The sequence below is a fragment of the Chanodichthys erythropterus genome, chromosome 19 (genome assembly GCF_024489055.1).
Source record: "Chanodichthys erythropterus isolate Z2021 chromosome 19, ASM2448905v1, whole genome shotgun sequence".
Classification (NCBI taxonomy): Eukaryota; Metazoa; Chordata; class Actinopteri; order Cypriniformes; family Xenocyprididae; genus Chanodichthys; species Chanodichthys erythropterus.
The window spans coordinates 27,404,225-27,418,243 of NC_090239.1; the positions used below are offsets into that span (position 1 = coordinate 27,404,225).

The 14,019-nt window shown below is 38.0% G+C and overlaps 1 protein-coding gene across 8 annotated transcripts in view; it reads left to right on the plus strand.

Moving 5' to 3' along the window:
* The window catches only part of plce1 (phospholipase C, epsilon 1), a 96,881-nt gene that overhangs the window by 53,389 nt on the left and 29,473 nt on the right, over window positions 1–14,019 (plus strand). For 7 of the 8 annotated variants that reach the window (XM_067370111.1, XM_067370114.1, XM_067370117.1 and 4 more), the window contains exons 4-5: window positions 8,621–8,937; window positions 13,202–13,347. In XM_067370111.1, coding sequence (XP_067226212.1) covers window positions 8,621–8,937; window positions 13,202–13,347 — 463 coding nt within the window. Of the gene's footprint in view, window positions 1–3,195; window positions 3,272–8,620; window positions 8,938–13,201; window positions 13,348–14,019 lie in introns of those variants that run through there. The other variant, XM_067370118.1, reaches the window with a different exon arrangement.

The following is a 14,019-nucleotide window of genomic DNA, read 5'->3' on the forward strand; positions in this document are numbered from 1 at the left end:
GTCCGAAAGGATTCCACCATGTAATACTTATTTCAATTGCAAGATGTCAACCAATCAAAGTCTCACAGCAGACACGCCCCTTCAAACAGAGCGTTCAAATCAGAGGGATAAAATCAGAGTAGGAAAAATGACTTTTATTTCTAAATTATGACATTTTTTGATGTAAAAATCATACTAACATTGTAAGTGCACCCCAGGAAACATTATAAAATAATACAAAAATCCATTTCATGACCCTTTTAAAATGCATTTCTAAAAATAAAATCACTACTGGCATGAGTAGCCAACAAAAGAAGTCATTATTGAGGCCAGAGCTTTTTGAGGAGTTATTTTCTTTTACTTACAGACAGACTTACGAGAGAACTTGCAGACAATTTTAACCTGATGGACGATAAAATGGGTTAAATAAACCCCTTAAATTTACATTGGATGGTCCCTAGGGATCTGAATATCTCTACACCAGGATCTAACAAACATTAAAGATTTGGGGAGACAGAAGGTAAATTTATAAGAATATTTTAGTTTAGTTTCTTATAATGCACATTTTTACTGCCACGAGTGCAACCCGAAGTGCTGTAAAAAGCAATCAAGAAAACTGGACACTAGGTCTGGCTATTGAAAAGGCACAATTGCCTTTTTCCTTGTCTTAGGACTGCGGTACCTGAAGCAAATGTTCATTGGCCAAGTGTACTGGCTGGTGTGGAATAACAAGATCTGACAGATGAGAGGCAGCGAGACCAGTTAAAATGTTTAAAAATATTAATAGGGCCTTAAAGTCGATCCTATATCTGATAGGTAACCATTGAAGGGATGCTGAAATCGGAGTGATTCTGTCCCTCTTTCTCTTACCAGTCATTAATCTAGCAGTGGCATTTTTGAAACAGCTGCAATCGATTCATCAATGACTAGATCATCCATACTGATTGAAAACTAATCTGAAAATATAGTGGTTATGTTCCTTATCCACCAAAATGGTCCTTCCTGCAGTTTTCAGTGGAGTCATTGGGTTTGGTTCTATTTGTAGAGTAAGGCTTTTGTGTCATTGCAAAGGATCCATCTCTCTGATTCATCTCTCATTTATGCAGCAGCAAAGGTTTTTATTAACTGCATCCACAGGGGGTCAGGTTCACTCCAGAACGTCTTTTGTATGGGAGCAACAGGTGGTTTTCTCCATTTCCAGTTGTATTTGCCGGTTTTTATTATAGAGGGACACTCATTTAAGGAGAAATATAAAATAAAGATACAATACTCAAATACAATACAGGAGTATGCAAACAGAGTTTCAGTGGTGATAAATGGAGGTGGACCGGAATAGTGCCGGCCGGGTCAGGTCAGAAGAACACAGTCACTCACAAATGTGCTGAATGAGAGGTGGCTCTGTGCTCACAGGAAAAATGCAAACTCTGAGACCTTTACCACTGGAGGTGAGGCATTGCGCACAGCCCAGGTTCTGTTAGACAGTCGGGGTGTGTTTAAATAGCACTGAGATTTCGAGCAGTGTGCTGATGACGTGTTTCGTGTTATGAATGCATGTGCAGGAAACAGAAGATGATCATCTGTGTCAATTGAGACTTATTTTACTTTACCATCTTTTGTATATTGCCGTATTTAAAATAATATATTGAAACTATATATTGGCCATTATTTCTCACTCATGTAATTTTCTAATACTAAGAGGTATTTTACAGAATGTTCATGCAGCTTACATAATGCATTTAGATGGTTAGAAAGGGCTTTCAAACTCCAAAAACCACCATAAAAGTTGGGTTAAAACTGGGTTAAAAACAAACTAAGTTAGGTTGAAAATGGACAAACCCAGCGGTTGGGTTAAATGTTTTCCCAAAGTGCTGGGCAGTTTTATTTAACCCAACTATTGTTTAAAAATGACTATATAGCTGGCTTAAAATGAATCCCAAATAAATTAGAAATTAAAAATTAGAAACATAATTCCTAGAGGCAACAATAATAATGAAAAGGTGAACATTTATTAATAAGTTATTAATAACTTGGGTTGTTTTTAACCCGTTTTTTTTTTTTGTTTTGTTTTTTAAAGTTTTGTCCATACTTGACATTTGCTCTTAATTCCAAGTCTACTGAAACCCTACAATATTTTTGTTTGATAAGCAGACCAACATAGCTCTCAATCACACTTCCTTAAACAACCATCATTTGGTGTCATTGGTGTCAAACCTGGCATAGCGCTTATTGACAGCCCAATATTTTTGACCTCTTGTGGGGGGAGAGTGAATAATGACTGTCACAAATCTTTTATAAGACTTCAGAAGACTTGGAATATAGTGCATGATTTGTGTGCAACTTTTATGGCACTTTAATCATACTTTTTGTCCATATTGGAGCCTGACTTCCCCAGTTCACTGTTTCCTTTCATTGTATGGTAAAGCATTGCATGAACATTCTTCAAAATTTCTCATTTTGTGTCCAGCGAAAGAAAGTCATATGGGTTTGGAAAGACATGAGAGGCCAAATTAACAGTGTTGATTTTGAAGTTGTGTAAGGTTTTTTTTTCTATATTCAAAGAAAGTATGGGCTGAACTATGACTGTCACGTCTTAAGGGATAAAAATGATTTCAGTTGTTAATGGCCTTGAGTTTATAAATGCGATCCCTGGATCTACCGGAAAGCTTTTATCTGTGCTTAATGGAGCTTGCATGTGGACGATAAAACCATATGAGTTCTTGTTCGTCGATCAGTCTCTCTCAGTATGTGCTAGGAAGGTTAATGATGGAAACAATCACATTCAAGCACATCCCTAAAGTCCCATACCAAAATTTATGACTCAAATGCCTATAAAGTCATTGTTTGCCTATCAAATTCTCACTGGACTCTTACCCAAGTCAACCGCTGAGCTCTTTACTGGTGATCAGAGCATGTTTGGGTGCTCAATTTCCCTGCCCTCCACTTAACACTATGTGTTGCTTTCATCTATGAGTAACATGACCTGCCAGGAAGGAGCAGCCAATGGAGAGAGTAAGTGCATGAGCTTGAATGTGAGAGAGAGAGAACAAGAGAGAGAGGGAGGGGAGTAAGTGTGGCCAAACTGTGTGTGTGTGTGTGTATGTGAACAACTGAGATATGCAGCGAGTCAGATTTGTGGTAGTGGAGGGCTGGCAGCTGCAGTCAGGCTGAGTTGAAATGTGGCTAAACACCTCTCGCCGTTGTGGCGTGAAGCAGGGAGTCAGCGAGCCGCCTGCCGCTGCGACCACAACCATGAAACACTCCCACTCGCAGAGGATGGACTACAGGATACTCAGTAAGTGACTCTTCAACTCTACCATACACGCAACAACAGGCAGTGCTGTCACTTGTGGAGTTATTTTCAATATTGCATCAATGGTGCTGTTCTGGTGGCCAGTGGCTGGTGTCAAGGACTAATGTGTTGGGGTTTGTTTTCATTGCGTAGAGAGTTAACCATGTATTGTACCTTCAGCAGACCAAGGGTTTTTGGTTCGAGACAAGACGACTCACCAAAAACATTCCTAGAGTTGTGACATTGATTTTTAGTAATATTTTATGTCAGGTATACAGTAATGAACAGTAATCAAAATATTTTATTTAATTTTAATGTTTTTTTTTGCTCTCTTGATGAATACAAGATTAATAAAAAGTCCTTTTTAACTGCCTTAAACCTAAATTAAAATACTAAACCGAGTGAGTGATGGATGAATTAAAATGTATGTGTAGTTTGATAGTACAGCCACAGGTGGTTATAAATGAGATTTCTATTTTGCAAGGTTATGATGTTCTGGAGGCTTTCACACATTTGTTACATAAAAATGAAACATACAGTAGTGCTCAAGGTTATTCTGAATTCTTTTTTATTGCGTCTTCATTTGAAGCACTATCCTGGAGGTTGTAGAAGAGTCTAGGGGCATTACTTTCATAACTCACTGAATAATGCAAATCTACCTGTTGTTATTTGGTATAGGAAGCATTTGCTGTATATATCTATAATGCAACTGTAGCATTAATAATAGATCAGATCACCTTAATGCATGCGATTTCAAGTGAATCAATCCATTTTTTTTTTCAGGCAGAGCAAGAACTCTACTAAGCATTTAAGTGAGTGTCATCACTCTAACTGTTTTGTGATCGAACACATATTTAGTTTGTTACAGTTGCCCTTGGTCTTCCCTACATATTCAAGACAGCAAATCTATGTAATGTTTGTATGGTTTATATAGGACTTCTGTCCACTTAGGCAGTTACAGGTTAGTTATTTTGCAGAAGCACTGTCTATTAATGATTTATTCTCCATAGGAGATGGGATTCTAGTGATGTTATTGTAAGTCAAACTCACTGGACATAAATCAAACATGCATAAGCCAGACTGTTTCTGTCCAAGACAAAGGCTACTTTCTCCTAAAGCTCTTGACTGGTTAAATGGTTAGTTCAACCCAAAAATGAAATTTCTGTCATTAAGTACTCACCCTCATGTCGTTCCACACCTGTAAGACCTTTGTTCATCTTCTGAACACAAATAAATGAAAGATATGAAATCCGAGGGTATCTGATTCACACATTGGCAGCAACATCATTGCACCTTTTGACGTCCAAAAAGGTAGTTGAAAACATGGTTAAAATAGTCAATGTGACTACAGTGGTTCAACCTTAATGTTATGAAGAGAAAAGAATACTTTTTGTGGGCAAAAACAGAACAAAAATAACAACTTTATTCAACAGTTTGAACCATTGTCATACGTAGTGAACTCAGCGCATGCTTCCTTGTTTACGTCTGAATGCCAACTCAACCATGTTTTTAATATGTTACTGCTTATGTGTGGATCAGATACCCTTGGATTTCATCAAAAATATCTTAATTTGTGTTCTGAAGATGAACAAAGTCTTCCGGGTTCGGAATGACATGAGGGTGAGTAATTAATGACAGAAATTTCATATTTGTACGAACTGTGTTGTATCAGCATCATAAATTTTTAGATATCTGCTTTTCCATTTAATTGCATATTACAGAGTGTGTTAGAATCATAAACATGAACTATAGGCCTGGATAATTATGACAAAAATGGGATTACACATGAATGCAATGCTTTAATCAACACTTTTCACTATTTGTTTATTGCAGTAGCTGTAAATGCAATCACATTTATTTTTTTCTAATTTATTGTGCAGCTCTAGCATATATTATTGTGCAGTTCTAGCATATGTATAAACAATAGGGATGATTTTAGCAGGACGTGTACCTCAGCATGTCCCAATAGGAGGATCACAAAATGAGTGCTGCTTCCTGTCTGCTTTGAGACCTGCATCATGAGTGGCCCATGCATAAAGATCAGGGCAGCTAATTCACAACCTAATGCAGTGTATTCAATTCCCTCCATTTTGCTTCAAAAGATGCCATGTGCGAGGAGAAAAGGACACAAGGCAGATGCATGTGATGGCTAATGAAATGCGAATGGATGTGAGACAACAGCATGATGCTGCGATGTACCTGAAACTCACCTCAGAAGAGCTCTTAGCATGATTGGCCATTGGCCTATTTTATGTGACATAAAGGATGTTACTAAACAGCTCAGGTTTATTCACACTTTTTTTCCCCCAAGTAGTTTGATTCTCTTCATAACTGAGTTTCTGAGCTGAACTGCAAAGGATTTGACTGCGTTTGAATGTGTATGCTAGTTAGCGGCTTACCTAGACAGCATACTGTCTTGATATTTTTATTCCGTTTTGATATAAGCTTCATACGTTTTGCTTATTATTTTTTGTACTAGTTTTTTTTTTCTTCTGTTTAGAGTATTGTGTCATTAGCTTAGCAACATGCTAACACCAAAATGTAAATTGTTCCAAACAGCTTATGTGGTTTTGATATGATGCTGCATTTGAGTCTCAGTGCGTACTAGAAACACACCCTCATGTTCTATCAGAAGGCTTTAGACTGGATACACAAATCAAACGGCACTCTCACTCTGCCCCTCCTGTTCCGACGGTCGCCATGGTGGCGCGTCGAGCCAAAGGAGTCTGCAAACACTGCTTTTGACAGCTGATGCTATCCAGACAAGCATGATTCACAGTATTTATATTATTTTTGCTTGACCTGCCCTTGAGCACCATACCAGCATAACCGTTTTTTGATCACAATCTCAGGCGAGAGTGGAGGAAACAGTGGAGATATGTAAATATACTGGGGCTTAATGAAGGATGACTGTGCCCGGTGATGAAGAAGAAATGGTCCATCAGTGTCACAGTATATGGGTTATTGTGGATATTTACAACTCTGGCATGTATGGCGTCTTCGACTTTTACTAGACTGCACTGATGAGGCCACAGTGTCACACAGTATACATTATCAGAGTTATTTATTTTGTCTTTTGCGGGTACTCTCCTCTTCTCTTTAATTACTTTGTAAATACTGCGCTTTATTGTATAATGATTGGTTTATCTATGTCTGGGTTTATCTTCCTCCTTTGCACTGTGCTGTACTGTACTGAACTGAACCACCACCCTGTTGTGTGGCAATAAAGGATATTGATTTGTGTGTGTTGATGTGAAAATGGTTGATTGAATTTATAAAAGTAAGAAATGTCCCATGTAATGGCTCTGTTCCAAAACCTACTGACCACTTTCTACAAATGCAACTTTGTGTGTTTCTAGAAATAGCTCTAACTAGTCTGTTTAATTATGTTTTAGCTACACTTTCCAATACATAATGAAGTTGATTTTATAATCAATGTTTCTCCTATATCCTCCTCCATCTTTGATTTATTTTTAAAGGATACATGTAATGCTACCTTAGAATATAGCCAAAGACAAGTATCTTAGGCTATGTCTTGGGTAAAATAAGGTTTCTTCCTACTTTTTGAAACAAGATTTGAATTAAGACACTCCCAATAATGCCTTAAAATGTTGCCTGTGGAGTGAGCTATAGATATTTTGGAATGAAGTGAGTGTGTCTTTAAAATGGTAAACTAAATCAATCCCATTAGGCATCTCCCATTTGAATGGTCATGTTTACACAGCAGAAGAATCTGGTTGTTCGTTCTATACTCAGTAGCTTTCTGTTCATACACAGTTTGGTTATAAAAGAGAGTGACTCTGCATTCTGTAACTAGTGATGGACCGATCGTGGTTTTTCATGGACGATTCCGATTTTTATTGTTATTTTTTTTATTTATTTATTTTTACAAGCAAATTGGCCGATTTTGGTACCTAGTCGCTGATTTTTTTTTAATTTCCTCTTAAGCAAATTAATTTGTTGTTTGAGGCCAGTTTGTCTGTTATAGAGCAAATAAAGCGTTAGTTCACCCAAAAATGAAAATTATGTCATTAATGACTCACCCTCATGTCGTTCCAAACCCGTAAGACCTCCATTCATCTCTGGAACACAGTTTAAGATATTTTAGATTTAGTCCGAGAGCTTTCTGTCCCTCCATTGAAAATGTATGTACGTTAGACTGTCCATGTCCAGAAAGGTAATAAAAACATCATCAAAGTAGTCCATGTGACATCAGTGGGTTAGTTAGAATTTGTTGAAGCATCGTAAATGTCCTAATCGCCAAAAACAACCAAGGTGACGCAAAAGTGCATTACCAGTGCCGACAGATGAAAGGATTCAATGGAATCAATTCAATGGAAAGGATTCCGGAAGAGAAGACAATGCTGAATAAAGTCGTAGTTTTTGTTATTTTTAGACCAAAATGTATTTTCGATGCTTCAAAAAATTCTAACTAACCCACTGATGTCACATGGACTACTTTGATGATGTTTTTATTACCTTTCTGGACATGGACAGTCTACCGTACATACATTTTCAATGGAGGGACAGAAAGCTCTCGGACTAAATCTAAAATATCTTAAACTGTGTTCCAAAGATGAACAGAGGTCTTACGGGTTGGGAACAACATGAGGGTGAGTCATTAATGACATTTTCATTTTTGGGTAAACTAACCCTTTAAACAAAAAATCTTTAGCCATTTGAAATTGGAGACAACCAAAGCATTTTAATCATGATCCAAACAAAGATACTACACACACACGTAGCATGAGCAGTTGTTTTTGAATTAGATCATTTCAAGATTTAAAGCAAAAACAGAATGGTCTGGCTTTAGATTTGTGAAATTATGCTATATAAGACACCTGCACAAAACAAAAACGGCAGACGAACTGAATGAAAATGCAGATTCACTCTCTGACAGTAGGTGGTGCTTATGGAACAGCAGCGTTTTCTCTAGGCTCTTATAAACACTACTTTATACGGAACGGAGGTAAGCGGAAAAGTAAATGCCATCGAAACTTATCTGAAGATGGTCAGTTCCCTTCAGAGATAATTTCATACAAAGTCCGGAATACAGATCGGCTAAAATAAAAACCGACTGGTTGACCTGTGGATCTCTATCTGTAACCAATGTGACTCCATTAGATTTCCAAAACCGCAACTGAATTTTGAGTGCAAGACTGGTTCATATGTTCTTGTTATTCTTTGCTGTCAATCAAAATGTTAGAGCTTGCAACCTCTCTCATGTTACGAAAATTAGAGTAGTGGTACAGTGTGGTCAGAGAGTGATTTTTACTGTTAGAGAAAGGAATTGACGGTCACCTGTCCATGAAGATATTATTCAGTAAACTCCACTGTCTCTGTCTCTCTCAGAACGGCAGCTGTGCAGCTCCATGGCCAACTCCAACATCCTCCCGTCTGCCGTGACGGGCATCAGTAAGGAACTAGCTGATCTGCGGCACCTCATCCAGTTTCCCGAGGAGATCGCCACCATCCTGACAGAACAGGAGCAGCAGTTGTACCGTCGCGTCTTCCCCCTTGACTACCTCAGCTTTCTCACCCGAGACCTGGGCAGCCCAGAGTGCCACAAACGCCACCCGCACCTAAAAGCCTCCCTGTCTGCCCCCATCATGCCCACTCAGAACGACCATCACAACACAGTAGAAGATCTCGTCACAAGATTCAACGAGGTGAGCATTCAGTAATGGTGCAGATTCATTCCAGAGGAAGTGGAAATGAAAGGGCAGAAAAGTAGCTTTGACTTTTGAAGAAAAATTGAGTTAGACACCGAAGGACATTTGTCACAGTTGGGTTAGTTGCCATCACAAGTGTCTGTTCTTGAGATCCTGTGGATCTTTTCATGTTCACAATGAGAACCTACTTATTCAAACAGATGTGAGTTTATTGCAGTTGTCTTAAATATTTGATACTAAGAGTGCCAGAGGAAAATTGTGTTTCTCCTTTTGAATGGGGTTCGAAGAAAGTGATGTCATCTCTAAGGTACACGCTTGTCTTTAGATCAGCTGGTTTTGATTTTGAGAAACAAAATGGACGTGAAATGTGTTTTTGCCATTTTGGCTGAACTCTAAGTCTTAAAACATGAAAATGTCAAATGTTGAAGCTTCAAAGCTGGTTATGTTTCATGTAAGAGCAGGAATCTAGACGGGTTATGACTGGGAATAACATGTGAAATAAAGGTTTGCAGATGCATGACAGTAATGCTCGTTATGTAAGACTCACAACTCAGTAAAGTGACCTTCACATTGTGACAGTCTTTGAAATCAGTCTTACATCTTGTCAAGTAGCGTAATGCTCTAAGGAATCATCTTTCATCGTTGAGTGCAGTTCCTTGAAAGTTTTTATCCACTGCCTTGTTGATCAGAAGAAGTGTTCATGGTAGAAGGGAGTTCACTAGATCACAGGCTTCGATGTGATGTAATACTATCACAGCATAAAGTCAATGGATCACATAACAGGACTATGCTTCATCCCCCCAAGCATTAATCCCAGTGTCCTTTGAGAACAAGTCACAGATTCCTCCTTTAGATGGATTTGGTTTGCTCTTTTACCTTAATGCTTCCTGTGGACTAATTAATGCCCCAGCAATGTGTTGTGTTATTTTGGTTGTGCTGTAACCCACATCATACATCCCTGTAATGTTGCCACTGGGTGTCCATACACAATCTAGGATTTGTTGTCTTTGTTGTGGTCTTACACAAACACTTTATCGACGGCCACCTTTGAAGCCCCTTCCAGGGTGAAGTGTCTCTGGCAACACTTACGTAAGTTTTTAATGTGTCAGGTCTGCTGTCCGTTCGCTGCTGGCTGGTTGGCCTGCACAGTAACTCAAGAGCAGCAGTCTGTCCGGTGGAAAGCTGGCAAAATGTCATGAGCTTCAGTGTACCGGTCCCCTCGTATTAAAAGTTCCTGACCATCCGGACCCCAGCACAACTGTTTATGTAACTGACTGACTTTCTGTGAGGTGTTTTTAGCTGCAACACGCCATGGCAGAAATATTTGTTCTCAAACTGATTGCTGTTATGAGCGCTCAGGACTAGAGATGGTCATTTTCTGTGACTTTGTGTTTAAAGAAAATGTGAGTGGTGACTGACCGTACAAGACTCGCCACCACAAGGCTGGGGTTGTTCTAGGTGGTTGCCAGGGCGTAACTATGCAGTTGCTAAGGTGTTCTGAGTAGTCTTTAGCATGTTGTTATCCAACTGCTAGGATGCAATTGGTCAGGATGTTCAAACAAACTGAACAGTGTTAGTCTTTTCAAGGGAAACAACCCACAAATTACATAATTTTCAGCATATTAAAGGGTTAGTTCACCCAAAAATGAAAATTGTCCCATGATTTACTCACCCTCAAGCTGTTCTAGGTGTATATGACTTTCTTCTTTCAGACGGACACAATCAGAGTAATATTAAAACATATTCTGGCTCTTCCAAGCTTTATAATGGTAGTGAATAGTTCTCAAGATTTTGAAGCCCAAAAAGTAATCTACACAGCTCTAGGGGATAATAAATTCCTTCTGAAGCAAAGCTATGTGAAAAATATCCATATTTAAATCTTTATAAACTTTAATAACCAGCTTCCGTCAAACACAAGTTGACTTAAAGCGTAAGCGTAACCTCTGACCCGACGTATGATGTAGGTGAGAGTAGACCGCTCTCGTGGTTAAACAAATGAATAGGTTCAACAAACTCAAGCTCCTCTACTCTTATATTGAAATGCTCTGACATTTCTATTTAAAAATTCTTGTTTTAGACTTCTAATTCGTGACCAGTGTTTTGTTTTGCTCTATTCTCTGCACTTCCGCATTCATCCATACGTCATGCGTCGTGTCAGAGTATACGCTTCTGCCGTAAGACGACTTGCGTATGGATGTTTGCCGGAAGCTGGTTATTATAGTTTATAGTGTTGTAAATATGGATATTTTTCTTACAAAAACCCCTCACTTCTCTTCAGAAGGCCTTTGTTAACCCTCTGGATCCATGTGGATTACTTTTTATGATGGATGGATGCACTTTTTTGGGCTTCAAAAGTCATGAGCTCCAATCACTACCATTATAAAGTTTGGAAGAGCCAGGATATATTTTAATATAACTGCGATTGTGTTCGTATGAGAGAAGATAGCCATATACACCTAGGAAGGCTTGAGGGTGAGTAAATCATGGGATAATGAAAAAATAACATTGGAGATGGGATTTTTTTTCCCCACTGTATGAATTCAGAAGACTTCAAATATAGCCCAGCATTTGAATGGATCACTGTCATAATCTAATTTTATTATTTAGAAAAGGGTGGCAAGGATATTCTTCAAAAATTCAAAAATATAGTTTGGTACAGGGTAATATAGGATTTGGAACAAAATGTGTGTTCGTAAATTCATGATGGCAGAATTTAAATTATTAGATGAACTATTCCTTCAACTATGAGGGGGTGTATATAGTCTAGAGACCAGGGGTGTAAAACTCAATTCCTGGAAAGCCATAGTCGGGCATAGTTTAGCTTCAACCCTAATGAAACGCACCTGATCCAGCTAATCAAATCCTTCAGGATTATTTGGCTGCATCTGAAAGCTTAAATATGCCACCTTCAGAGTCTGCATTCGAAGGTAGGAAGGCATCAAGGCACTTTCCAATCCAATGTTAGCTTCATTTCCTGTCTCCTGAGATACCTTCATCTGATCAAATTTTGAAGGCAGCATAGATGTATCCTTTTGTCTTTACTGTCAATTCATCAAAATTGACAGTAAAGACCGAAATGTTAGAAAATAATTCTATTTCAACTGAATGCTGTTTTATTTGTAGTTTCTTTCTTTTTTTTCTTTTTCTTTTTTTGTTTTTTTTTGTTAATTTATCCAAAGACAAATAATCAATATAGGGAAATACAAACATCATCAATGTAAAACACTTAAATAATCACAAAAATTACATTATTAATTACATTAAAGTAAAAAATCACTTGAAACCCATATATTCTTATACATTTGACATGGATAAATCCTATACATTCCCTATATGAAAATAATAATAAAGCAAAAAACAACCAAACAAACAAAAAAATTAAAGAACACCCAAACAAAACCAACCCACTGCAAAACATTATTTACCCAATTTTTGTGAAAATGTCTGCCCTAAGTCTCTCCATAGCACTGAAAACAACTAAGACTTAAGTCGTAAAACATAGGTTAGCTTCTCCATTGTAAAAATATCATGTACTATGTCCACCCAGTTATTAAGATTAGGCAAAGTTGGTTGCAGCCACTTCTTGTAATTGTTTTCTTACTTGCTTGATGTCATTTATAGTGAGAAATTACCATTGGAGTAATTAAATATTTGCTTAGTTTTTACTAAAGCTCACTCTATTTTGCTGTAGATCATTAAACCGTTACACTGCCTCAGTTTTGTAAGGTACCTTTGTGCGCAAACACTGCCTACAAAGTCCTTGCCTGATAAGGGAGCGAGGCAACAAGTCAGCTGCCTAAGCTTTCAGACGCAACCTTTGAAAACTACAGTGTGTTGGAGCAGGGTTGGAAGTAAACTCTCCATTACTGTGGCCCTCCAGGAACTGAGGTTTACACCCCTGGTCTAGACCCAATCAACACCTCCTGTTATCTGTGTTAGTGTTACAGGATCCAGTGAGTTCAAACATACATGTGTACTCAAATCTTCATTTTTCTTGGAAATGTAAATTAAATCACGTTTGAACTCTAGATTTAGTTTGAAGCTAGAGATTTATGTTATACAATCTGCAGTGTTTCTTCCAAATATATATGTGATGATGATGATGATGATGATGATGATGATGATGATGATGATTATACAGCAAGAAAGCGAGAGAGTGAAAAGAGTAAGTAGGATATGGTATATCAGCATTTTCTCAAGACTGTTGTAGTTGTTCTTCTGTCAGTAGGGCCTTATAATAAGGTGTGTGTTGTGTGTTTAGGTGAGCTCATGGGTGACCTGGCTTATCCTGACTGCTGGGTCCATGGAGGAGAAGAGAGAAGTCTTCTCATACCTCGTCCATGTGGCGAAGTGCTCCTGGAACATGGGCAACTACAATGCGGTCATGGAGTTCTTGGCAGGTCTCAGGTATGGCATGATGCCTTGAAGTGCTTAGTTAAAAAAGAAATAACCCTGTATAAATAAATGGTCGTCTTTGTTTCCATTTCACGATGCTTAACAAAGTGAGGAACATTCCTGAGTCATTGATTTGTTTTCGACAGTACATTTGTAACATGTGAAAAGATGAGTCTCACTGTTTGTATTTCTATTAATCTGCAAGCCAATTCTAACCCAACCCAAAGTTATTCTATGGTGTAGTGACCTACAATGTCCTACAGAGCTCTCTCTCATCCAGCTTTGCTTTTTTACCACTTCTGAGGGATGTTTTTGTATTTTGTTTTATTGCTGAGATTTTAGTCACCTATCAAATGTTTTATGCTTACCATAAAGATATTAAAATTAATTAAGTTCTACAATGCCATTTTCGCTATTGTAAGATGTAGAAACTAGGGATGTGACGAGACAGTTAGCTCACGAGAACGAAACGAGACAACATTTTTACACAGTATTTTTAAGAAATCCTCAATGACAATATAGTCAGAAATAAAAAAAATAGTCTGCAGGTGCATTTGCAATGTTTTAACTAATCATCTTGTAATGAATGTCATTTCAGTTCTACTCTGAATTATCAAATGCAGTAAAAGACAACAATGCTCAAACACTGTGAAAGGTTTTGCCACAAACTCAACTGATTGTCTT